The sequence below is a fragment of the Gekko japonicus genome, unplaced genomic scaffold (genome assembly GCF_001447785.1).
Source record: "Gekko japonicus isolate JY-2015 unplaced genomic scaffold, Gekko_japonicus_V1.1 scaffold9, whole genome shotgun sequence".
In the NCBI taxonomy this organism is placed as follows: domain Eukaryota; kingdom Metazoa; phylum Chordata; class Lepidosauria; order Squamata; family Gekkonidae; genus Gekko; species Gekko japonicus.
Genome location: NW_015168044.1, coordinates 777,363 through 802,458, shown reverse-complemented (window position 1 = coordinate 802,458; position 25,096 = coordinate 777,363). Strand labels below are relative to the sequence as shown.

Sequence of the window (25,096 nt, the reverse complement as noted above, 5' to 3'; positions counted from 1 at the left end):
TCTACTGCCTTTCCAGGTGCAGACACACACACCCAACCCAGATCCACTGACAAATGCAGCCAATGAATTTTAATTTGGTAGTGAGGGTGCAAAAACAAAAAAAAGTGGTAACCCACAAAGAACAAGCAAACCAGAACATGGGTCCATAATACAACATAGCTGAAGAACCCCCACCCTGGCATTTTCACTCCTACGTTTTTAACAGGGCAAGCAGTGTTCTTTATTTCCTGGCTGTCCTTTTCCACCCCAGATATGGCCGCATTCCAACAGCGGGCACAGCAATTCCCACGGCAACTCTGGAAGCCCCCCCCCCAGCTCTCAACAAAAATGAAAGTGTTCAAACAAGAGGGAGGAGGTAATTGACTGACTGCCACCACTGACAGTATGGCACAAGCTTATAATCTTCACGGCAGACATAGAAGTAGGGATGCATATCTGGGAGGGAAAAAATTGTATTTTTTGGATTTCAATCTCGGGAAGGGCATAAATAACAGTATTTGCAGATATCTGGGTCTCCTGATACTGTTATGGGCTTTGGTTTAAGTTCTGGGTGGAATTCCAGACTCATTTAGGTTCCATTATTCCCTATGGGGGCTGGGGGGGCCAGCCTGGAGTGACTGTTTTTCAACTACATGACTCCAAAAAGCTCAACAGAACCAATGTCAAACCAGAAAATCCAAGCAGTACACTGGCCAGTGTGACAAGTCTGACAAAACGAATGTCAAACCCAAGAATCCACATGAAGCCAACTTGAGCAAGGGTCACTGCTGCAAGCCCAACAGAACCAATGTCAAATGAAAGAGTCCAACTTGGAGCCCCCCATTCCACACAAAAAAAAAAACTTTAAAAATTAAAATGAAAAGCAGTTAAATTCTAAAACAATCTGAACCCAACAACATAAGCCTTATAAATCTTTTTGAAAACAGCATATTACAAAACAAAGCAAAACTATTTTTAAAAGAACCAGACAGGAAAAAATGCTCCCTCCTCCCCCACTACACCCCCTGGGCTGAACCCAACAACATAAGCCTTATAAATCTTTTTGAAAACAGCATATTACAAAACAAAGCAAAACTATTTTTAAAAGAACCAGACAGGAAAAAATGCTCCCTCCTCCCCCACTACACCCCCTGGCACAAACTAAAAACACAGGGAACACTTGAAATAATATTGTGAAACAAATTCCACCAGCCCTGAAGATTGTTCAGCCAGCAAGAAGAGAACAAGAAGGTCTTCCCAGGTAGGCAGCAGGCAAGTCCTAAGCAGATCAAACCAGAGCAGCAGCCCTGAAAGCAATAACAAAATTCTAGCTCTGAAATAGAGTCAAGCTGTAGGCAGACCTGATTTTTATACTTTTTTGCCCATACTCTGAGAGGCAAGGAGGGATTTGAGAACTGTCATGACTGAGCAGACCATCCGAGTGTCCCCTCTGTCCTCTGATTCTATTGCCCGGGACAGTTGCCTCCCACCCATCTCACTCTGGTTGCCAGGGAACCTTGAGATATTGAAGAAAAACCAGCCTGGGAGCCTTAAAATGAAGGCCCTAAATATGCCCCAACATTTTGGGTTTTTTTAATTGGCAATCAATACCCAGTATTCTAGAATCTCAAACACCATTGTGGCTGACTGGGATATATCTTAAAAATATGGGGGGGAGGGGTTGGGGGGTGTATTTTCAGCCCAGAAATATCCAGGTGCACATAGGCTCAAATCTGAGGGGTATGGTGAATGACAATCCCAAGTCTTCCTCCAAGTGGGATTGCTTTGCTTAGCATAACTTGCTGGGGAGATGCACAGGAAAAACACCCCAGCCTCCACTCCCCCCCACAAAGCCATAACAGTGAAACTGTTTGTAATATATACCCAGCTTTGCCCCCCAGAAACTGTTACCTGCCAGTTAGCCTTGTTTATTTTGGTGGACATTCATGGGAATTCTGAATCAGAATAGATTAATTTACGTTAGGGCCAGACATAAGGTTTTGCCCGATAAGACATCTGCCAGGGAACACTGTTCCTTAAAAGACTAAAGAAAACAAAATCTGTTCAGGTTTTTTTTTTTTGGGGGGGGGGGTGTTCGTAAAATGGATGGTTACCCTGAGCACTGCTGTGAACAGGCTGGGCCGGAATCTGAACACAGGAGTTGATACTTGTGGATATCCTATATTCCTCTCTTGACAGCCTGTAAGGGGGGGAAAATGGAAATCTGTGTATATTTGCAGATGTAGGGTTGTTGTTCCTTTGCACTATCTCTCATACAAACCATTCACACACAATATTCATATCAGCATACACAGGACTTTTTATGTGATGTGCTGAGGGCCAGTGTCATGAGTGCTGCCCGTGACAGCCAGCACCCTTTTTTCCCTTGGCTTTCCCAAATCCTGATACTTGTGTGCCAGCCCACCCTGCTGGGCCACAGAGACAAGGAGGTAGGTTGGGGCAGGCACTGGGAAGGTAGCACAGGAACCCAAGCTGCCACAGCTGGGTCAGAAGAAGAGAAGGTTTTTATACCCTGCTTTTCTCTACCTGAAGGAGTCTCAGAGAGGCTTACAATCACCTTACCTTCCTCTCCCCACAACAGACACCCTGTGAAGTAGGTGGGGCTAAGAAAGTTCTGAGAGAACTGTGACTGGCCCAAGGTCACCCAGCAGGCTTCACTTGGAAAGGTGGCAGCCCCATAGCCATAGTTTTTTGCTGGGGGGGGGACTGGGGGCAGATTGGACCTGCTGCCAGGGGTGAGGGTGAACTTAGCTGCAGCTCCCAAGTCCCCTTGGGAGGGAGAGGGGCAACTTTAAGAAACTGGATGCAGAAGCAGGAAGACCCAGCGACCCCTTTCCCTCCTCTCTCCCTGCTGGCTCCCTCCCCTCCTGCAGGGGCCAATCACATTCATGGGGGTGTCGCCCTTGTGTGCCCCCCATAGCTACGGGAATGAGGAGCAGTGTTCCCTCTCAGCTGAGTTAGCGTGAGCTAGCTCACAATTTTTTAGCCTCCGCCTCACACATTTTTGTCTTAGATGAAGAAGGATAGTTACAGAGCAAACTAATTTATGCAGCAGCCAAATCGCTCATGCACAGCTTTAATGCCTGTAGCTCACAATGCAGATTTTTTGCTCACAAGACTCCAATGCTTAGGGGGAGCATTGGCGAGGAGTGGGGAATAAAACCCAGTTCTCCAGATTAAACGCTGTGGAGAGTAGCCCCTCTTAACCACTATACCATGCTGGCGCATGGACAGACCTGGGCACACCACAAGTCAGAGGGAGAGGGAATCAATGGAAATTGGCAAACCTTATATATGGGCACTGGCACTTTAAAAAAAAGAAAACAGCACTGAGCATACATACCATTCACAGACATACAATCTAACCATTGTCCAACATTATGATACTGTAGTGCTGGCTTACTGCTTCCTTTGCAGGATCCTTTTTAACTAACCACACACTGACTCACCTAATTCTGCGCAAGTTATTTTAACTTTCTGAACAGCTGGAATGTTCATGAACATTCCATTAACCTGAGCTGCTTAGCCAATGGCTTATTTCAAGACACTGAAGCCAGAGCTCTTGGAGCCAATAGCAACACAGATTTCAAATCCTGCAGTGTGTACTCACCTCTGGCATTTCCCTTTTGACAAGGTGATCTGATTTAGGGGATAGTGCAACTCTACCATGTTCTGAGCTTTAACATGATGCCTCATTCATCTCTGTTTTTGATGTGGCCTTTCTCCTGCCCTTTCTCCAAGGTTCTGCCCTCCATGCTGTCCTTGCACTAATGCTGTGAGGTGGCTTAGGCTGAAAGGGAACGATCAACCCAAGTTCATCTCCCACGGCAGAGTGAAGATTTGAAACTAGATTTCCTCAGTCCTCAACAGTCGAACGACTATATCACAGTGACTCTGTGATAATAGCAAGTACTGTAAAAAGGTTATCCAAAGCTGGATTTGATTTTGTAAAGAGACACATAGATGGCACTTTCAAATACTTCTGTACTTTTGCTTAATGCAAATCTACAGGTTACTTTAATAACTGAGCATCAATGCACATTTGACATGTTTGATGTAAATTACATTGTACACATATACTCAGAAACTCTCTCATTCTCTCCATTGGAATTTAGGGATCACCCCCTGAATTTGATTAGCAATAGCTTCAGGTTTAACAAAGGGGTTATTGTTTTATACAATGCACCCATGGCTTTGCATACAGACAGTCTCAGGTTCAATCCCCCCCCCCCCCCCTCCACTTAAGAAAAGACATTTCCTGATTTGAGACTCTGGAGCACCACTATCTGTCAAAGTCAACAGTACTGAGCCAGATGGATCAAAGGTTTGAAGCAATATAAGGCAATTTCATACATATTCAGTGCCACAACAGCTATTAGCCATGCCAACTAGAAGGATCCTCTGTATTTAGAGGCAGTATATACCTATGAACACCTGATGTTGAGCCTAGGGTGCTGCTTGTGAATGGGTGGCTATTGGTGACAGAGGGCAGGATGTTTCTAGCCCAGTTCAATAATCCATCAAAATTTAGACTGATCCAGCAAAAGCCGTTCTATTTTTGAACTTCACCTTGGCATTGGAAAAGCAATGAAGCTTGTGCAGCATGACGTACAGGGTACAAAATTTCTACACAAAAATCCGTCCATGTGCATTCTTACATGTCAACATATTGTTATTAAAAAATGAAGCCTGTTCAGACAGAAAGAGCCTTTTGGACAAGTGCCACGCCGACGACATAAAACAGTAATTTGCAAATTGCGTGCCAGGAAGGAATGGGCAATGTGCTGAAAGAAATAAGTTGATTTAATAACGAAAGGCTCCTGGAAGCCTACGGTACCCACCCAGCTACAGATGAAAATGTTTGCTGCATCTCTGCATGAATCAATATGCCGGTCTCACCTCTTTCCAGTCAGCCTCTGGCAGGGGGGTCAAATAGATCATTCAATCCCTGCTGATACAAAAGAAACAACAGACTACTTTGGCCACAGATGAGGCTGGCTGTTGCCTATCTTTATGAAAAACTGTTCTGGAGTTCCCTGCTTCCAATCAAGAGGCGTGACCAGACCATACAGAAACAGAGGGGGTAGACTTCTCTATAAGTAGATAATTCTTACTCTTACATGTGCCACAAGTAAACCTTTTCGAGTGCAACCATGAAGGGTGCCTCAATTTTAATTCAGACACTTCTAGTGACCAGAAGTCTGGAGAACCCCAGCACAAATTACCTGGCCTGCAAATTAACTATACTATTTTTTAGGATTTTGGCCCAGTCAACTTTATACCAGGGTTACAAGCTAACAGGCTTCAGATACCTTAAATTAATTAAGAGAGTATTTCCGGATTTGTGGTCACATGCTGGGACTTTGGCAAGAAGCACAGTTAAGCCTAGCTATGACTCTTGGCCAAAGCTGGAGGGAGGGAAACGCAGCAGGGAGGGAAACTCATTGTCTGATGCACAGCTTGGCAGGGGTCTCTCTCTCTCTCTCTCTCTCTGTTCCCCTTTCCAAAAATCAATAGAAACTATCAAAAGAAAAACAATGAGCAGAATTGCCAAATAATTCCTAACAGCCCTGTCTGCAAAAGGCCCCAGCCAAGTGCAATTAGGACCAGAAGACAGGAGAAGCAGCACTAGAGACTCTGCCAAACAACAGTAATAATTTGGCTACAACCCAGAGTACATTTGCACTGAAGAAGCCCTGCTGCAGGAGGACTATTCCGGGGTAACTCAATAGCAGCCTTTACAGCAGACAGTCTGACACTTTCTCTTAGTCAAAGTGAGTCAGAGCCAGGCCCGTAGCTGCGGTGGGGCTCCCAAGGGCGCATGCCCCACCCCAGATCTGCCCTGCCCCTCCTGCCTTCCACCCCGAGTCCACCCTCACCTTGATCCTCGGTTAATCCTACTCGGTTGTGGCGCTGCCCAACACTGCACGCCCAGAAACTGCGGCCTCGTCTGCTCTGAACAAGCTCTCTGCAAGGGCTTCCTGTGGGAGGAAAGTGCACCAATGGTGCGGAGCACAGTTGTGTGTATGCTGGTGGAAGGGGAGAGCGGCCCTCCCACTGTTACCCTCCAAGCACCAAGAATACAGAGCATCACTTGCCCCAGGCTGAGCGTTCCTATCTATACCTTGTAACTAATAGCCACTGATGGGCCTCTGCTCCATATGTTTATCCGATTCCCTTTTGAAGCCGTCTATGCTTGGAGCTGTCACCACCTCTTGTGGCAGTGAATTCCATGTGTTAATTACTCTATGGCCTTGCTTAAGGGCTCTGTTTCAGCAGTTTGCAAAAGGGTATCCCTGGACACATATTTTTACTTGTTTTATTTAAAACATTTAAGAACTCACGGTGGCTTACAATGTAAATCATATCTGGGGATCAATAATGAGATAATCAGGTACTGCCAACCTGCCACTACAATGATAAAGCTGAGAGGGGTTGTGCAATGTGTTGCCCAAGGGGGCCATCCTCAGTTCACGAGGTGTGTGCCTCCTAGACCCCCCTGCAATGGTCAGGGACCCGGCCGGAGTCGCTTAGAGAGTTCCTGGTCAGAATATTAGTGTGGAAAGAGAATCTGTATTGGGGCTGGGCACACACATCCATTCGGCAAGAAATGGCCACAGTTTGGGCCCAAGCAGTCTGCAGGAAAAATGACATGCAGCACAGAGGCAGGTTTTCTCTCTTTTCTTACATGGGCCCAAAACAGCCTGGGGACACCAGTTCTGAATGTGGAAACAGCATTGGGGGGGGGGGTTTAAAGCTCCTTCCCTCGCACCACAGCCTCAATTCACAGCCTCAATCCTTACACACACACCCCTGACCAATGTTCCCTCTAAGCTGTGGAGCCTTGTGAGCAAAAATTCTACTTTGTGAGCTACTGGCATGAAAGTTGTGAGCAAGCGATTTGGCTGCTGCATAAATTAGTTTGCTCTGGAGCCATCATTCCTGAGCGAAGACAAAAATGTGTGAGCCGGAGGCTAAAAACTGTGAGCTAGCTCACACTCACTCAGCTTAAAGGGAACCATGCCCCTGACCCCTGGCTGCGTTTTAGGGCCCAGTTCCATATATAGTTGAAGTTATCATGGAATTCCAGGGTTGTGGAGGTAGGCCCTCAGGCAGCAGGGCTAGCAAAAGCCTCTGCATCAGAGACCCTGGGAAGTCACTGCCAGTCACAGTAGACAGTACTGGGCAAGATGGACCAGAACCGGGGCTTTGATTCAGGACAAGGCGGCTTCGTAGGGTCACCACACACATGCACAACTAACCATCTGAGAACCTCGGACAGCTAAAGCTCTAGGCACCTCTTTCATTCCTCCTGCTATTTTTTAACTCAGATTGCCATCTTCCCATACTCTGTCATTGCAAATTCCCACACCAGCCAATCTGCCGGTTTGGGTTTTGTGGTCCAGGTCCAAACCACCATGCTGAATTACACATGTGTTATTAACGGCAGTCGGCTTCGCTGCTCCTTCATGCAAACAGAGACATCTCTCTGAGGACAGAACTACACATGACCCTGGCTACTGCACAATGCAGTTGGAAGGGTGGTGGTGGTGTTTAACCCTTCCTGTACCTGCCAGTTCTCCCCTACAAATGCATCCCCCAAGGACATTTTTCCCCAGCCAAGTATATATTTCCTTTCATTACCTGAGTGGCAGAAAATGGGCTAAAGCCAGCTAGGGACAGAACTGGTGGGCAAGGAAGTGCTAAGCACCCTTTTGCCTTCTACCAGTTCCATCCTACAAATGCCCTCCCCTCCCTGCCCCACATTTGCCTTGTAAGATTTCGTTCTGCCTTAAGCTGTATAATTCAGATCTGTATCATTGTTGTGCATCTCACATGGACTGATATCTTTAATTGGCTCAACTGTGCATCAGCTTGAGATTTCAGTCACTATTTTTATTTTTCTCCTGTGGATCCACTGATAAGCTTCTATAAGTTGCTGCCTGATTGGGACACTTACACCTGCCAAGTACAAATGTGCAACTTGATTTATCTAGTTTCAATTTGTCTGCTGCAGTCTAGCCAACATGAGGCTTTTGTGGCAGCTAACAAATATTGTTTTAAAAAACACGCTGGAGAATAAATATCTTTAGAGCAAAAAGACAGCAAAATAGCCAGTTCAACCCAATCCTGGCTGTTCTGCTATGAGAGCCCAATCCACCAACCAGTCACAAGGACTGCCAGCTCCAAACCAAAAAGGTCCTTGAATAAGAAGGGATTTGCTAGCATTCAGTTACACCCCCAGAGAACCAATCAGTTGGGTCTTCCTAAAACAGAGTTGCAAAGGAAGGGAATTCCCATGAGAAAGCCTGCTGTTGCTTGTCTTACCCAGGCAACATAGGGAGCACACCATCCTCCAAAGACGTTCAAAGTCAGGGGATGGGGTGGGATGGGAGTGTTACATATATCTGAAGTGGAAACCACAGATAGATATTTACAGCATTCCATTGTGAAGGTCAGTTGGTTCAGAAGTGACAAAACAAAATACTGCTTTAACTCAGAGCAACCACTGGAATCCATTGCCAAAGGGTGTGGTAATGGCCTCTTTCTTCAATAGCATTTTTAAAGGATTAGGCAACATCATGCATCTATTGATGGCTATTAACCATGACAGCTAGATGGAACCTCCATGTTGAGAGGCAAGATAGCTCTGAATGTTACAGTCAGTGCAAGAACCTTGGAATGGCTACCTCACAGAGGATGGCAAACCTCTTCAACTTGTTCTTAGTTAACATAAGTGCCTTCCCAATGGATCCACAAAACATGTTTGTTGCACTGCCGATAGCTAGTAAACATTACCTCCAAGCCACCAGGTACCTGGGCTTATAGCTAGAAAATTCAGAGGGAACATCATAAGTCAGATCAAAACAGCAAAAACTGAAATATAAATCTGATATGCTTGACTTTTTTAACATTTGAAGGGAACTGGATTTTTAAGTGCTAGGTGATCCCAAGTCTTCAGCTAGCTCCTAGATTCTAGGGTTACCAAGGTATCCCATCCGACACCTACAGATGTTACATCGGTCCAAAGAAGCATTATCAGGCTACATAACTTTTGCACTTCATGAACCTAAAACACAACCTCGGTAACAGCAGTGACAATGTTTCATCCAGCTAGGCGGTAGTTAACCAAGAGGCCTCTACACAGTTGGAGGAGTGACAATAATTTCAGAGTGGAAATGTGTCATTCTGAATTACTTCTCAAAAGTAACATCTGAGAAGAGCTCCTGTTTTCAGTTAGTGGAGAGAAGAGAAGGGATGGCAGCCGCCGGCCCACAGATGAATGTGGTACTAAAACCGTATCATCCAAAATACCTTATTTAGTCTGTAAAATGGTTTGTGCTTCCCTTGGGAACTTTGGACCAGACTAGAGCCAGCCTGCTGTAGTGCTTAGATTAGGATCTGGGAGGCCCAGGTTTGAAGCCCTGCACTCTGACTTTGGACCAGGCGCTCTCGCTCTCAGCCTAACCTAACCCCACAGGGTTGTTATTATTGCCTTGGTTATTTATAGGTCACAGTTGAGACTCACGGCATAAACCAAGTACAGTCAACAGGTTAGGACGTCCCATGAGCAATACAATAGGGTTTGGACTACAGAAATCTGAAAACAAGGAGAAATCTAAAACAGACCTGAAACAAAGCATGAGCTTTCAAACATGACATGTTGTGGTACAGAAACTACATAGTCTGAACTGAAGCATGCATACAGTGTTAGGGAGCAATACAGCGATGTAGGTCACAGTCCCTACCTATCCCTTTACCAATGAAACTTCCCTGACCATTTCATTAGAGTACAATTCTATTTACCTGTGCAAAAAGCCTTCTTGAATAATTCCATTTTGCATAGAGTCCAGTGGCACCTTTAAGACCAACAAAGGTTTACTGAATGCATGAGCTTGTGTGTGCACACACACTTCCTGAGATACACTTCCATTTCATTGTATCTGAGGAAGTGTGCATGCACACGAAAGTTCATACATTCAATAAAACTCTGTTGGTCTTAAAGGTGCCACTGAACTCCAACTTTGTTCTACTGCTTCAGACCAACACGACTACCCACCTGTTTGCAGAAAGCCAGGAGAGGAGGAGCCTTCCTAACTTCGTCAGGGAGGCCATTCCATAAGGTAGGGGACACAACAGAGAATGCACAAGTATGGGCAGTTATCGATTTTGCCCATTTGCAGAATGGTACCTGCAGAAGGCCCTGCTGGGATGAGTGGGATTGCCAGGTCCCCTTGTTGCGCCAGCAGGGGGGGTTGGGGGCATTCCGGGATGTCCCCGGTGCGATGACATAATCCAGAAATGATGTCATCACGTCGGGGATGTCGGGGATTTGGGGGGCATTCCAGGATGTCCCCGGTGTGATGACATAATCCAGAAATGACGTCATCACGTCGTGGATGTCACATTGCGACACTCTGGTTTCTGGGCAAAACTCTATGGTAAAACTGGCTTCAAACCATAGAGTTTTGCCCTCAAACCAGAGTGTCACCCCCAACACAATGACGTCACTTCCAGGTGACATCATCATGACAGGGACAGTGTGTAGTGACATCGCTGTTTGGGGACGGGGTTTCCCTCGCTAGCCAGCTGGCCAGCAGCAAGCCCCAAAAACCAGGGGAACCCCCTCTGCGACCTGGAGACTGGCAACCCTAGGGATAAGCAAAGTTGGTATGGTGAAGCATAGGGAGATAGGCAGTCCCAAGGGTAAGAGGGACCAAAGTCATGGAGGGCTTTCTATGTGGTAGTCAATACCTTAAACTGAGCCTGGTAATTGTTGAGCAGCCAGTGGAGGGACTGCAGAATGGGAGTGATGTGCGTGTTCCATCTAGATCCCAATAATAACCTAAGTGCAGGGTTTTGAATTAATTGGAGTCTCTGAATTGACTTTGAGGGGAGTCCTACGTAGAGTGCATTACTGTAGTCTAGTCTCAATGGCATGGATCCAGGTCACCAGATCAGGCGAGTCAAGGTATGGGGCCATCTTGCAGGCTAAACTAAGTTGGTAGAAAGAGTTTTTTGCAGCTGCATTTGCTTGCTTCTCCAGCAGTAATGCTGGATCTAGTATAACCCCAAGGCTCTTAACTGAGTCAGCAAGTGTCAGCTCAACCCCATCGAAAGTGGAAACCACACAGTCATTCAAGATATCTGCCTTCCCTAACAGCATCACATCTGTCTTGCTGGGTTTAGTTTCAACTTATTTGCTTTCAGACATTTGACCACAGCAGTCAGGCAGTGACTCAGGACCTGTACTGCATCCCAGGGAATTTAGATAGAGAGATATGTGTCATATGCATATTGATGACATCCAATTCCAAAGCTATGAATGATTTCTCCTAAAGGCTTTAGGTAAAGGTTGAATAACATGGGGAATAAGACTGCACCCTGAGGAACTCCACAATATAACTCCCAAACAGAAGATAGCTGGTCTCCAATGGTAACCTTTTGAGTCCGAATCACAAGGAATTATTTAAACCAGTTCAAGGCACATCCCCTCCCCTGGTACATATGTCTGTCCCCAAACACCTCAGTATGATGGTATAGTCTATTGTGTAACAGTCTAAAGAAAGATCTAGGAGGAGCAACAGAGATGCATGACCTCTGTCTACATTCAGGCAGAGTTCATCAACTAAAGCCAATAGAGCTGTCTCTGTCTCTTAGCCTGGCCTGAAACGAGACTGGAAAGAGTCTAGAACTTGTGAGTTATCCAGGAAGACCTGGAGTTGGTCCGCTACTGCTCTTTCAATCAGTTTGCCTAGATTAGAGATGGGGAAATAATAGGCAACAGCACTTTTATCTAGGGATGTTGTTGTTGCTGTTGTTGTTGTTGAGAAGTAAATGGATGACTGCCTATTTGAGTGCTTGAGTCATCCTCATTTATGTGGTTTTTGCATGATTTTAGCAGCCAGGATGGGCAAGGATCCAGTGCGCATGTGGTGGCCTTCACCAATTCCAGGATCCTGTCAACATCCCTCACAATAACTGGTTCAAAAACCATAAACAGACCAGATGATACACTAGGCATTTCATCTGCCAGCCCTATTTTACCAGCGACATCCAGGTCAGTGTATTTGTGCCATTTTATTAACAGATAACTTTGCAAAGCTAATTGTCAGTTCTTGAGACAGCAAGGGTTCACAACGGGAAACCTTAAGCCAACGGGAAACATTAAGCCAAGGGTGTCAAACATAAGGCCCAGGGGCCAGAAACGGCCCGTCTAGGGCTGCTATGTGGCCCGCAAGCAACAGGTGCAAGGGAGGGAACAGGAGGCTGCTCAGGAGTGGTTGGAGCCGCTCCAATTGTGGCTTCAGCATGGCAGAACAACCTCGTCTGCAATAGCCAAGAAGAACTCCTTCACTTCAGGGACAGCCTCACTGGTAAGTTGGGAGCCACTGCAGCTGCATTCATACATCTCCACTCAGCCTGCAGCTCCATGGATGCTATCCTGGATGACCTCAAGGATCAGCGTTTGCATTGGCGTGTGTGCAGACAATCCTCTGTTGGGGTGTGGGAGCGTCTGCGCAGCACTGCACTGCTGGGTCTCCAGTCCACCCATGTGGGTTTTCCCCTGCACCCCACTTCCAACCCATGGGGCCTTGCAGTGAGGATGCACCAACTCAGAGCTTATGAGCTACTGTCCCTTATACAGTTTATATCTCCAGTATACAGCATCATGTTTTATGGCACCCATGACAAAGAGACATTTATATCAGACCCGGCCCTTGTAACAAATGAGTTTGTCACCTCTGCCATAAACAGCTGTGAGGGCTGTGAGGTAGCTGATGCAATGGTTGCAGAGAAACAGCATTTATTTGCCGCTATCACCACTGCCTTGTGAATTTTCCAATGAGCTCTGTAGAATGCTCTGTCGGATTTAGGACAAGTTTTATGCCACCACCTTTTCAGACATCTTCCAGCCCTTTAGTTCGCCCAGCTCTGCAGTAAACCACAGGGCTGGCTTTCTCCCTAAGAGCAGGAGAGGTCAACGAGGAGCAGTCCTGTCAATGGCATCAAGGAGCTTCAGGTTCCAAGTTTCCACTGCAGCTTCAACAGGTCAACTGTTGGGAATCTCAAAAACTTCCACTGCGTTTTGGAATCTAGAAGGATCCATGAGCCTTTGTGGGCAGATCATTTTCACTTGGCCCCCGTTTTGCAGGGTGTCTGTGTCATAGTCACCTTTGCCTTCAGTAGAGAGTGGTCAGACCATGGTTCAGGACAAATCTCTAACCCTGAGATAAGACCTCCCTCCAGAGGCTCAGAGCAAAAGATCAAGTCTACGGTATGGCCTTTCTCATGTGTCGGGCCCATCAAGATTTGAGAGAGGCTTGGGGTTAGGGCTATAAAAGAGTGGTCAAAGAGGCTGTATTGGGTTGGCCCCGGTGAGGAGCAGTCAGCATGCATGTTGAAGTCACCCAGAAAAATCAGCCTGGGGGGGTCTTCACTGAAAGCATCTGAAAGCACCTCTGCCAACTCAGACAGGGTGGCCACTGGGGACCTGGGTGGCCGGTAAGCAAGGAGAATGCCTAATGTATCCTGAGTCCCCATTGTAAGGAGCATATAATCGATGCCAGCTACAGTTTGTGGTGGAAGACTGCAGAAGCTGAAGGCCTCATTAAGGATGATGGCAACCTCCCCTCCCCGGCTCTCTTTGTGAGGTTGGTGGGGGACTGCATAACCAGGTGCAGCTAGTTGGGTTAGAGACACCATGTCATTTTCTTCCAATGATAATCTCAGTTAAGCAAGGCAGTTTCCTCTTTTTGTAGTATCTATTCGAAAGCAAGAAATTGCAAGTAGATAAATAGGTACCACTTCGGTGGGAAGGTAACAGCGTTCCGTGCGCCTTGGTGTTTAGTCATGCCGGCCACATGACCACGGAAACGTCTTCGGACAGCGCTGGCTCTTCGGCTTTGAAACGGAGATGAGCACCGCAACCCTAGAGTCGGACTCGACTGGCTTTCGAGCAAGGGAACCTTTACCTTTAAGCAAGGCATGCAGTTTTGTGCCTCAATGATCTGGTATTGCCCAGCATTAGTGAATACGTGGAAGAAACAGATGCCCTTGCATCCTCAGCTCTTGGGATGCTACGGAGATTAGATAGGCAGCAAGCATCCTTGCAAAATACTAGCCATCTTTGAACCATCCCACTCCTCTACCCACTGGCTCTCATCTGCACTGAAATACTGCATTCATCAGACATCCTGTTACATGCAAAGATTGCTCCCAGAACCACTAAGGCAGCCCACAGTAACCACGGTAGTTTCCACAGAGAAGCCATGCAAGGCTCATTTGAGAAGGTGTTACTAACTAGCATTGTCCAATAGGTGCTGTTCTATGTTGGAAGGCTCTTGGTTCCAAGGTACGTAGCTGCTCTGGTTTTTCCTCTCCATATTATGGAGAACTCTGCTGCTTACAAAGAATAAAATGTTTGGGAACTCTTCCTACAGTACTCCCAGCACGTACTCTAGTTTGACCTTTAATCTCATGGTTTGTTATTGGTCTTTTTTAAAAAAAACCAAATTAAATAATTAGCATTTATATAGTCATTTTGAAATGTAAAAAAAGCTCCAAACTATGGTTTTATTCCTGTACGGCTCACCTTTCTCACTAAAACTCAAGGTGGATTACACAACTAAAAAAAAAGTTCTTACAAGTTTCAGATTTTTATATCGATCCATTTGGTACTGTTTAATCCCACCTTTCCTCCAAGGAGCTCAGGGTTCTTTTCAGCCATGTGAAGTGGGTCAGGCTGCAAGACTTGGGTGACTGGCTCAAGTGAGCTCCAAGGTTCAGTCTGGAACGTCAAAGCAGACCACAGTCAGGTTCACCAAGGAATCAGTTGAGAGTCCAAGGGCCAGAGAAGAGATCAAAAGTAGCAAAGGTACACCAATGAGGGAGACAAAGGCAGAGTAGGACGGACCAAGCTTAAGGTCCATTTGGGTTAGGCCTGTTCTCAGGTGACAAACTACCCAGACTGAAGAAGCAGGCTGGACACCAAGGCTTTATAGAGCCTGAGGTATCCTCAGAAGTCATTTCATAGAAAAAGAGCTAGGGGAACTCATTAGCATAACTCATTAGCATATGCCACACCCCCTGACATCAGGGGCCCGGCGGTGGACCTGCAAGGCCAGCGGGAGTGCGAGGAAGCCCCGCCAAGGCCCTCCCTGGCCCCAGGCAGGCAGGGGTGGGGAGAGGCAGGGAGGAAGCAACTTACCCTCCCTCTTCTCCTGCCTCCTCCTGGCTGAATGAGGGCCGGAAGCGGGGCGGCTGGAAGCAGGGGGTAACTACCCAGACTGAAGAAGCAGGCTGGACACGAAGGCTTTATAGAGCCTGAGGTATCCTGATTGGCCCCAACCATCATGTGCTGAGGTCAGGTGATGCCTGAAGCTGCAGTGGTGATTGCAGCCCAGATGGTGGTCTTGGGCTGCACAGACTCCAGATTATCTCCGTGTTTTATACCTCAGTTAGCCCTTTAAGGTGCCAGGGTCCGGCTGACAGACCTGGGCACTTAACAATAACATGGAGCACCATCAGCTAGTCATTAGAAAAGGAATTTCCTTAGAATGAGCCCATGGCCAGTTTACTTTGTGTACTTACATTTTTCTCCCAAGAGATACTCACCAGCGCAAGCCAAAAGCAGTTTGTGTGGAAGGAATCAAAACTGTTCAGAAATGGGGTGGGGAGATGAGTATGCATTAGTTCCATCTACCCACAAGCCCCTTGGCAGGCACCAAAAAGAGACTTGCACTTTCAGGCCTTTAGAATGTATGACTAAGACTTCATTGATTGGCTGTCAGCAATTTGGGTTGTGGTGTGCAACACTTATTGCCAAACATCTACTGTATGAAAAGCAAAGGACATACCAAAAATCCCAAACTGGGTGGTGGAAGCAGTAAATTCAGCTAAGGGATGGATGCCTTTTTGAAGTAAAGCAGCTTGACAAAATTTTGGAAAAGCCTGGGATCCCAGGCAGTGCAAAGGTTTATAATTGCTTTTTTAAATGACTGTTTTTCTAGTGGGGCAGGAAAATGGGGTCTATTGGCAGCTTATAATTCTTCCTTATGTTGTCATGTTTTGACGATCTTTTCTTTACGTCAAAGCTCAATAAAATAATGAATAGAAACAAAATGGAACCCCCACAAAACCCTTATAAGGAAGAAGTCCCATTGCGCTCAGTAGCAGAACTAGCTTCCCAGAAAACATGCTTCAGACTGTGCCACATGATGGTATGCCTGGGCAAGCTAGTACCTTTCTTGTGGGCCAGGAAGCTTTCTGTGGAATTATTGACATACGAGCCCCGGGATGAGGTGTGGGACACAGAGCCTGCCCAGACAACACAACACCCTTGTGATGTTTTTTTAAAAGGATGTCTCTTTGCTGCCAAGGCTTTTGGTCCCCCACAGGCTCTGCCCCTATTTAGTCCATCAGGAGCACAAGTTGGCGTCCTGAATCATTCTGGCTTGGCCCTCCTCTGTGTTCAGCAACCGTCCTGGTGACACACATGGAAAAGGAACACCACAAGCATATGGTTCAGCTCTCCCTTCCCTTTGCGACAGTCACTTGCCAAGAAGACGCCAACGTGCAAAGAGAACCACCAGCAGTGCAGAAAACACGACAGATTTTCCTAGCCCACCAGATGCATTCTGGGCAATGGTGCATCCTTTCTTGGCTCTGTGTGTGTGTGTGTGTGCGTGTGTGCGCTCTGGCCACTGAACTAGTACACATTCCTGACTGCTGCGCTCTCCTAAATTTACCCTCCAGCTCCTTCTCTCCATTTTTATTACTAAGAATTTTTAATGAATGGTTTTCTTGGGACCAGAACAGGATGGAAAATCCAAAAGCGCACCCCCCCTGCTAATTAAGAAGGAGCACAAGCTGTCGGGAAAAGCTGGATCCTAACAAACAGGAGCTGCACGGCATGGCATAACGCCCCATGATTCAGCTCCACCCGTCTAACTCTCTGCCCGACTTAATGGCATCCCAGATCTGCTGCCCCATCTTGCCTTGTGGCAGAGCTGCTCCCAGATACTATCCAGCATCAATCTGCTGCACTGTGGTTTCCAGAGACAGTGATCCCAAACCGACCCACTCACTCTGCAGCATTTAGACCGCCTGAATTAAAATCAGTCTTATCTCTTTGGGGGTTTCGTTGTTTTTTGCTGACTGGTGGGTTCAAAAAAATCAGGGCTGGCTCCAGAGGTCAGGCCTTGGCCAGAGCCCTAAAATCAAGGAAGGCCCCTCCTACTCTGACAAAGTTCACACTTTGCAAGGAAACACATAAGGAAAATCAGAAGTGATGCAAGAATTCTCAGTTCCTTACAGATTAAGGTGGGTCTCTGAGGGTAGGGTTGCCAGCTCTAAGCTGGGAAATAACTGGGGGTGGAGCCTGAGGAGGATGGGGTTGGGGGGGAAGAAGAAAAGGAGGAGGAGGAGGGGACTGGATTTACACCCTGCCTTTCTCACTTGGAGTCTCAGAACGGCTTACAATCTCCTTTCCCTTCCCCTCCCCACAACAGACACCCTGTGAGGCTGGTGGGGCTGAGAGAGCTCTGACAGAAACTGCTCTTGAGAGAACAGCTCTGAAAGAACTTGTAACTAACCCAAGGTCACACCAGCAGCTGTATGTGGAGAAGTGGGGAATCAAACTTGGTTCTCCCAGATTAGAGATGACGCTCTTAACCACTACATCAAAGTGGCTCTCAATGGAACTTCAATGGGGTACAATGCCTTAGAGTCCATCTTTCAAAGTGGCCATTTTCTCCAGGTGATCTCTGTCACCTGGAGATCAGTTGTAATCCCATGAGATCTCCAGCCACCACTGGGAGGTTGGCAACCCTAGAAGTCAAGAAACACCACATCATGGAACCAAGTGAGTCAAGGATGATGTGCGAGGGAGGGTCCACCCACCCAACTTCTAGGTGGGGCCTGGGGATCTCCAGGAATTCCAGCTGAGGCCCAGACAGGAGATCAGTTCCCCTGGAGAAAATGGCTGATTTCAGAGTGAACTCCATGCCATCACACCCTACTAAGGTCCCTCCCTTCCCCGGGCTCCACCCTCAAATCTCCGGGAATGTCCCCACCCAGAGGTGGCAACCCTAAGGCTGCTCTGAGACTGCTTCAGGTAGTGAAGGGTGGGGTATAAATCCAATATCCTCCTCCTCTTCTTCTTCTCACTTTTCAGACCAACACAGAGGCCTGTGGCACCGTACAAAACGACAGATTTATCGTGGCATAAACTATTGTAGACTAGGGCCCACTCTGTCAGATGCATGAAGCATTCTCCTCAAGTGGCAGACGCACAGATGGGCATATGCACATTTTGCTGGGTGCTTCTTTTACTGTTTAATTTTTTTTTAATTGCTGTTTAATGGTTATTGATTCATTTTAATCGGGAATTTTATTCTGTCATCTGCCTCAACAACCAATAAACTGAGAGGCAGGATATCATTTGTTTAGATGAATAAATAGCCTGCCACCTTAGGACAGCATTTCATGCATCTGACAAAGTGGGGCCCTAGTCCACAAAAGATTATGCCGCCAAAATACAGCAGTTTCATGTGTTCGTCCATAAGGTGCCACTGAATTTTTTTCCTGCAACAGACCAATGAGCAAGCCTCTGGAATCCTGTTCAAATATCCCCACAGAATATATGCCAGGCACTGGATATTTGTATTTGACATCCTATGATGTTTGGTTTTTATACTGAATAGCAGGCATGCAATGGTTACTTTTATACTGAATAGCAGGCATGCATTTTGACTGTATGGGATAGCCAACAATATTCCCAAGCAATGCACACCTAATGTTTTATATTTGCCCAGGAAAGTCCATTTGCCAGCACACCATAAATATCACTCATTTCTATAAAGCTTTCACTGGACATAAATCAGAGCCAGCCTTGGTTATGTGGGCATTCTGGATGGGCATCCACTACTGCACCCCAGAACCACTATTAGACCCATGCTAGATCTTCCTTCCAAATTGTAAGCTGAAGAAAGGCCAAAGGAACGGAAAAGGTTTTATTCTTTCTCAAAACTAGGAACTGCTGAACAACAACAAAAAGAAACTCAGTTGGCTTTTTGCTTTCCACCCAGTTGCCAAAAATGCAAGGCTAAGCCTGGTTCCCACCCCAGATTATTTTTGTCTTTGTTGTTGTTTTCAGCTGTACACCCTAAGTGAACAGACCAATTTGAAACTGGACTCTGCCCTGGACTCAGTCATTTTTGGTGGGTTTGCTGAACCAGAGAGCCCAGGCCTCACCCAAGCAAATGCTCCCTCTATGCTGTGGAGTCTTGTGAGAAAAAATTCTACTTCATGAGCTACTAGCATTAAAGTTGTGAGTGAGTGATAGTTTGCTCTGGAGCCATCCTTCCAGCGCTAAGACAAAAATGTGTGAGCCAAAGGCTAAAAAACTGTGAGCTAGCTCACACTAACTCAGCTTAGAGGAAACACTGCACCCAAGTCCTAGGATGTTGATCTTCAGGAATTGGCAACTCTGCTGGGGAACTGGTCCTGCAGCAGGCTTCGATTATTGGACTAACTCCACTCTCAGGCACCCTTTTCCAGAGGGCTCGGAATTCTTTCCTAAGTACTGCTTTGCATGTTTTTCAGTCTCTAACGGGTGGGGGTTTAGTACGAAATGAGGCTTCTTCATCTTAGTGGGCATCAGAAGTGACACCGTCGTGCGGCTGTGTGTCCTCTTTGGTAGAAAAAAAATTATTTCTATATCACCTAGACAATCTAAATGCTTGTACTGAGGGGAAAAAAGGAATATTCCTGTATATATTATGCAAACTGAGAAAATATGCATTTTGCCTCATTCATTTTTTGATTCTCACTACTTTGCATAATTAATTTTGGTTCTGGCAGTCATGGGGAAGCACAAGGAACATATACAAAAACATGACGCTGCCTTACACTGAAGGGAATAAATGGTCTCCCTAGCTTAGTTTTCTCTCCTCCTTGCGAGATCTCAGGCAGAGAAAGATCTTTCCCAATATCTGCTGTGATCAGGAGGTGCGAAGGACTCTGTCTTGGACTTTCCACAGGCAAAGATGCCTTTTTTACCACTAAAACCCTGCCACCTTCCACCTGTCAGAAATTCTTTGACCACCTCTTCTGCTTCCAACATTGCAGCAGGTATCACCCACATGTTCTTAAGCCCACCGTTACAACCATAAGGGCTAGAAGCCTGCTTTTTAGTTAAGGGGGGAGGTATAATTCTCAGCCTAATTCTACAACAATAACATGCATGCTGCGTTCTTCTGTTCTTTTGCTTAATCATAGCATACACAGCCCAACAGAAAAGCATAACGTGATGGTTATTCCCACATTTGAGCTGCAAGAAGCATTGGTGCAGAGATTCCACCTGTACCTTCAGTGTGTACTCAGCTGACATTGCACACATGCAGCAACTTGTTTCAAATGTTCCACTGGTCATGCCATTTTATTCATAATGCCAACAGGTGTGATCTTTTAGATACAAGTTATGAGCATGCAAACCACACAGAATCCCCCACCACCACCAATGCTGGCATACTGAAGCTGGGTTGTGGCCCAACACTAGGAAGCCAAGTAATTTCTACCTATCTAAACTATGAATTTGAACTCAGAACTCACCACACTGTCCTAACATATCCCATTGCAGGAATAAGCAGACCCACAAATCAAGAGAGCTGTTTTGTATTCTCCCAGAATTACAGCTGATCTTCAGACTCAGAGATCAGTTCCCTGGGAGGAAATTTCAGCTTTGCCAGGTAGACTCTGTGGCACCACATCCCCAAAGAGTCCCCCCCCCAACCTTCACCATCGCAGGTCTTGCCCCCAAATCTCCAGGAATTTCTCAAGCCGGAGTTGGCAATTCCACACAAGCATGGAATTCAGTCTTTCACATGCACTTCAAGTATTCAAAGAATTGTAATCTTATTGATTTTTAAAGCAAATCCAGAGCCTTACTGGCTGTAGAGATAAATTTCAAAATGTATACACAGTGACTGATGAAGCCTCACAAGCTCAAGAGGGGGGAATCAGGAGCAGAGCAGATGGGAGCTGCTGTAGTATAACAGCCAAAAGAATAACCTGTGATCCACAAGGTCACTGGTTCAAATCTCATCTGAGCCACAAATATACTAGGTGACCTTAGGCCAGTTATGCTTTTTCAGCATCAGTATCTAATTTCTAATATGAGAATAATACTGGCCCTACCTTGCAATGCTGTTGTTAGGATTACAGACATATATAAGAAGCACTTTGAACTCTGAAAGTGCTATACAAATGCCAAGCATCATTACAGTGATGCATACTCTCAAGGCCAAACAAATTAAGGCACATGAGCACCTATTACGCAAGTGTTCTTATCTGCACAGCTATTCATGGCAACTGACTCAATTGGGGTGTGGCTGTATCACAAAATACACACAACACTAATATTATCACAGCGAGAAAGCGGGCGTCAAAAATTATTAACATGACTCATAATAATAATTATTTACATAATGATTTTGAGTGTTTCATATATAATTTCTCTGAAATCCTTATAACAACCTTGCAAATTAGCTTATAACACTATCATCTCTACATTGCATAAGGTAGGGGTAGGTAATACAGGGCGGGAGAGAGAGTAGCTTGCCTAAAGCACCCTTGCAAGTTAACTTCTGGAGTGATATTTGAACTGGAGTCTTCATAATAGCAAATTAGATTTTACCCTACATACACAGGTGCCACTGAGAATGGCAGCCACCTTCTTACCTCTCCTCTCCATTTCCATGGCATCTAACATACCACTCATCTGAAGATTCTTAATTTTTCATCCCCACTGCATCATTGGATGCCCATGATATAGGGCTAGGAAGTGCAAAAAATGATAAGCCTTATTAAACATGGGATAAATCCTACTAAACATTATAGATAGGGAATTATATACCAGCTTGCCATTTTTGGCAGTAGCTGTGTATTTAATATAATGTTCAGACACAGTGCTACATTAGTTCTTGAGAATCAGCTTCATAAATAAAGGCTAACCACCTAACTACATGCCAGTTTTCTGGATGGTCATACTACAGTTGCCCAAGAGACTCAATGGCACAACCCAAATCTGAGCTACAGGCACCATCAGCCTCTCCCTTTCAGCATGTGACACAACAGTGACATCTAGAGGTGAACCCATGTCATAAGTGACCCATCTATGCTAGGAACGAGCGCAAGGGTCCAAGGCAGGCTAGCCAAAGCAATCACTGCATTAAATGCCATCCTGCCACTCTGAAACTTCAGATTTCTGAATTTGCAAATGGTGGATGGATCAGCATCTTTGCCTCCCAAATACAACAGAGGGTTGCATGCAGGGTCAGAGTTAAGGGTTATTAATATTAACAAAGCCCACGGTATTCTGTAGGACACTGTCGACTGGGTGGTTTTTTCCCCAAGGTTACCACATCATAAACAAACATTTGTGTTTCTGAGAAGAGTGATGTAATTCATACACAGGCAGTCACGCAAAGAGTATATAACTTTGACTGCTCTTAGAACAATAGATCCATCAAAGCCTGGAGAACCAGCAAAACAGGGAACCAGCCAGGGCCACATAAAAAAAAAATCAGGCCAGCCAAGATCATGAGAGCACTAACATCCCTTCTTTGGAGGTTCAGTTTGAACATCAATTCACAAATGTGTGTTGGTGTCCGGGCACCATGTTGACTTACACAGCCCTCAAAGATCAGGGCTACATCATTTTAAGCAGTGTTTTCTCCAGTACGAATCTGCCCACCATCAGATAAACCACTGAACATGCCACAATTGCTAAGACCCATCATTTTGTTTGCTGCCCTGCTAGACATGGATGGCTGAGAATGCAGATGGACAATCGGGCACCTGTGGCCCAGATCCAGCCTTAGAAGTAACGAGTTCACTTTAAGCAGAAGAAGCCATGAGTCTCCATGTATATTCCATAAACATGTTACTGTATTGCTTATACGTGTACATTCTGGAAAGGCAAAGGGCTACTGCCAGTTTAGCTCCAGGGAGGCTTTTTCAAGAAGCTCACTGGCTCCTCAGCTGATGAGCTCACAACATGCACGAGCAATTATGCTCCACATATGTGAAACCTTGACTGCTAGTCAATGCCAGGTCCGAGCCTGAACATTGGTGAGGCGAGTCAGACTGTACTGGTAACAGGACTTGGTTATCTGGAGGAATACAGCAGCCAGAGAATCCAGAAGTTGGTCATCATTGCGTAGGAGAGTTAAAAATCTGGGAACAGGGTTTTCCTTACCAAATTCACTAGCACACAAGTGCTCGAGGATAGCATCTGACTTCATCTCATTGTCACAAGGAGGACACACAGTCGTGCCTGAAAAGAGAAGAGAAAGCAGTTTAGTACACAGCACAAAAGGAAAACTGGTGAGATGGCCAAACCAGGTTGCATCCTTTGGGAAGGCATCTGGAATATAGGTTATGAGGGCTATAGGACATCTATTTTCCAAATAAGGGAGTTTTTCCTGCTATTTGGGGGACAACAATTTTTTGACCAGGCCACTATTTTGGCATGGAGACCTTCTGTAAGTCTTCATGGCTCCTTGGAGGAAAGGCTAGGTGTGAATATAATACATAAATACATAAATAATACATACAAAATAAATAAAACGCAGCCTCATCTCACTTAATGGAAAGGTGTTCTCTAGTTCAAAGCTAGCACTCCTCTCTCGGTGGCTGCAAGGATCCTTCCAAAGCAATGGAATGTGGACGTGCTCTAGAAAAGCATCTGCTTATCTCCTAGGAAATCTTACCAAAGATGCAGGTCAGATTAATTCACCCCCAGAGATATTGTCCAGTTCTGGATGCGCACCTTACTGCCTTTTGAGTTCATATGTCAATTCTGAAAAGCAAAATCCTTCACCAAATGTATACATTTTGTGTACTGATTTTATGGGCTTCAGGCATACAAAAGATAGTCTGCTGAACTTTCTTGCCCTTCTGAATAACTCATATACAAGCTAAACGTACATCCCCCCCATGTTGGTCTTAAGTATGTTCAACTTCCTCATTTCTGTTTTGTTTCTCACATTTTATTTGCCTCTTTGCTCATCCTTTCTCTCCCCCACCATATGTTTATATAGCCCTTGAAGTCAGCCATGAAAAAATGTGGGGGAGAATTATGAGATTTTTCTAAGTGATGCATCCAAAGAAAACTTCCCTTCCTAGTTGAAATCTTAGTATACAAACTCCAACAAGGATACTGGAAGTTCCCAGAATGCAATCATAGCTTAATCCCTCTGTAAGGATGTGGGGGGGATGCTATCATAAATCTCTGGAAACTGTTGTTCTCCAACTGAGTTGAGGATCTCCAACAAAGAATGCTTCGACTCATCACAAAATTATGATCCAAATTTCTTTAGAGAGGTTATGGCCAATAAAGTGGATTGAAACCAGTTTCAAAGTGATTCAAGTTCATAATTTGGCTGTACTGATGGAGGAAGGAAAAGCTCACTTTGGGGGGTGCAAAGACATTTGTGCTTTGGGTCACTGCTACTCTGAGAGAGGAAACTAGATCAAGTAAGACATATAAGAATCAAGGGGCTTCAGGCCTATGTTGTGGTGAGATCCAAGAATACATGGAGTGTGTGTATAATTTCTAGCCATCAGATACTTTACCGACACTGTGAGTATTTTAGCCTAGGGTTCAGGTATTTTGTTGAACAAACCATAAACTGGGAGCGGTGGACATAACAAGTCCCCCTCATTTACTCCACAACTGTTTTTTAAATTCTTTATTAATTACTAAGTTCACAAAAAAGAGCAATTCAAAAGTAAAACTATTATAACATTATCCACCAGTAGATATGCCCAGAAAACCTAAATTTTCGTACAAGTTTCATACACTCACATAACAACTCACATTGATACACGTTTACAGTAACCTTACAATTTTAACCAGATTCTATAATCATTTCTACACAGAAGAACTTCATTCTGTCTCAGAAACCCAATAACTAGCTTCTAGATTTCATCATAATCACAGGGTAAAAAAGACAACTGCAAGCCAACGAAGAAAGAATTGTTTACCCCGTGATATAAACATCCCAAAGTTTGTCAAACTAGGCATCTA

General features: G+C 45.5%; 1 protein-coding gene across 2 annotated transcripts in view; it reads right to left on the bottom strand.

Annotated features, from left to right (window-relative positions):
• The window catches only part of SFRP1 (secreted frizzled-related protein 1), a 69,126-nt gene that overhangs the window by 21,471 nt on the left and 22,559 nt on the right, over positions 1-25,096 (bottom strand). For both annotated transcript variants that reach the window (XM_015414202.1, XM_015414201.1), the window contains exon 2: positions 23,264-23,341. In XM_015414202.1, coding sequence (XP_015269688.1) covers positions 23,264-23,341 — 78 coding nt within the window. The remainder of the gene's footprint in view (positions 1-23,263; positions 23,342-25,096) is intronic.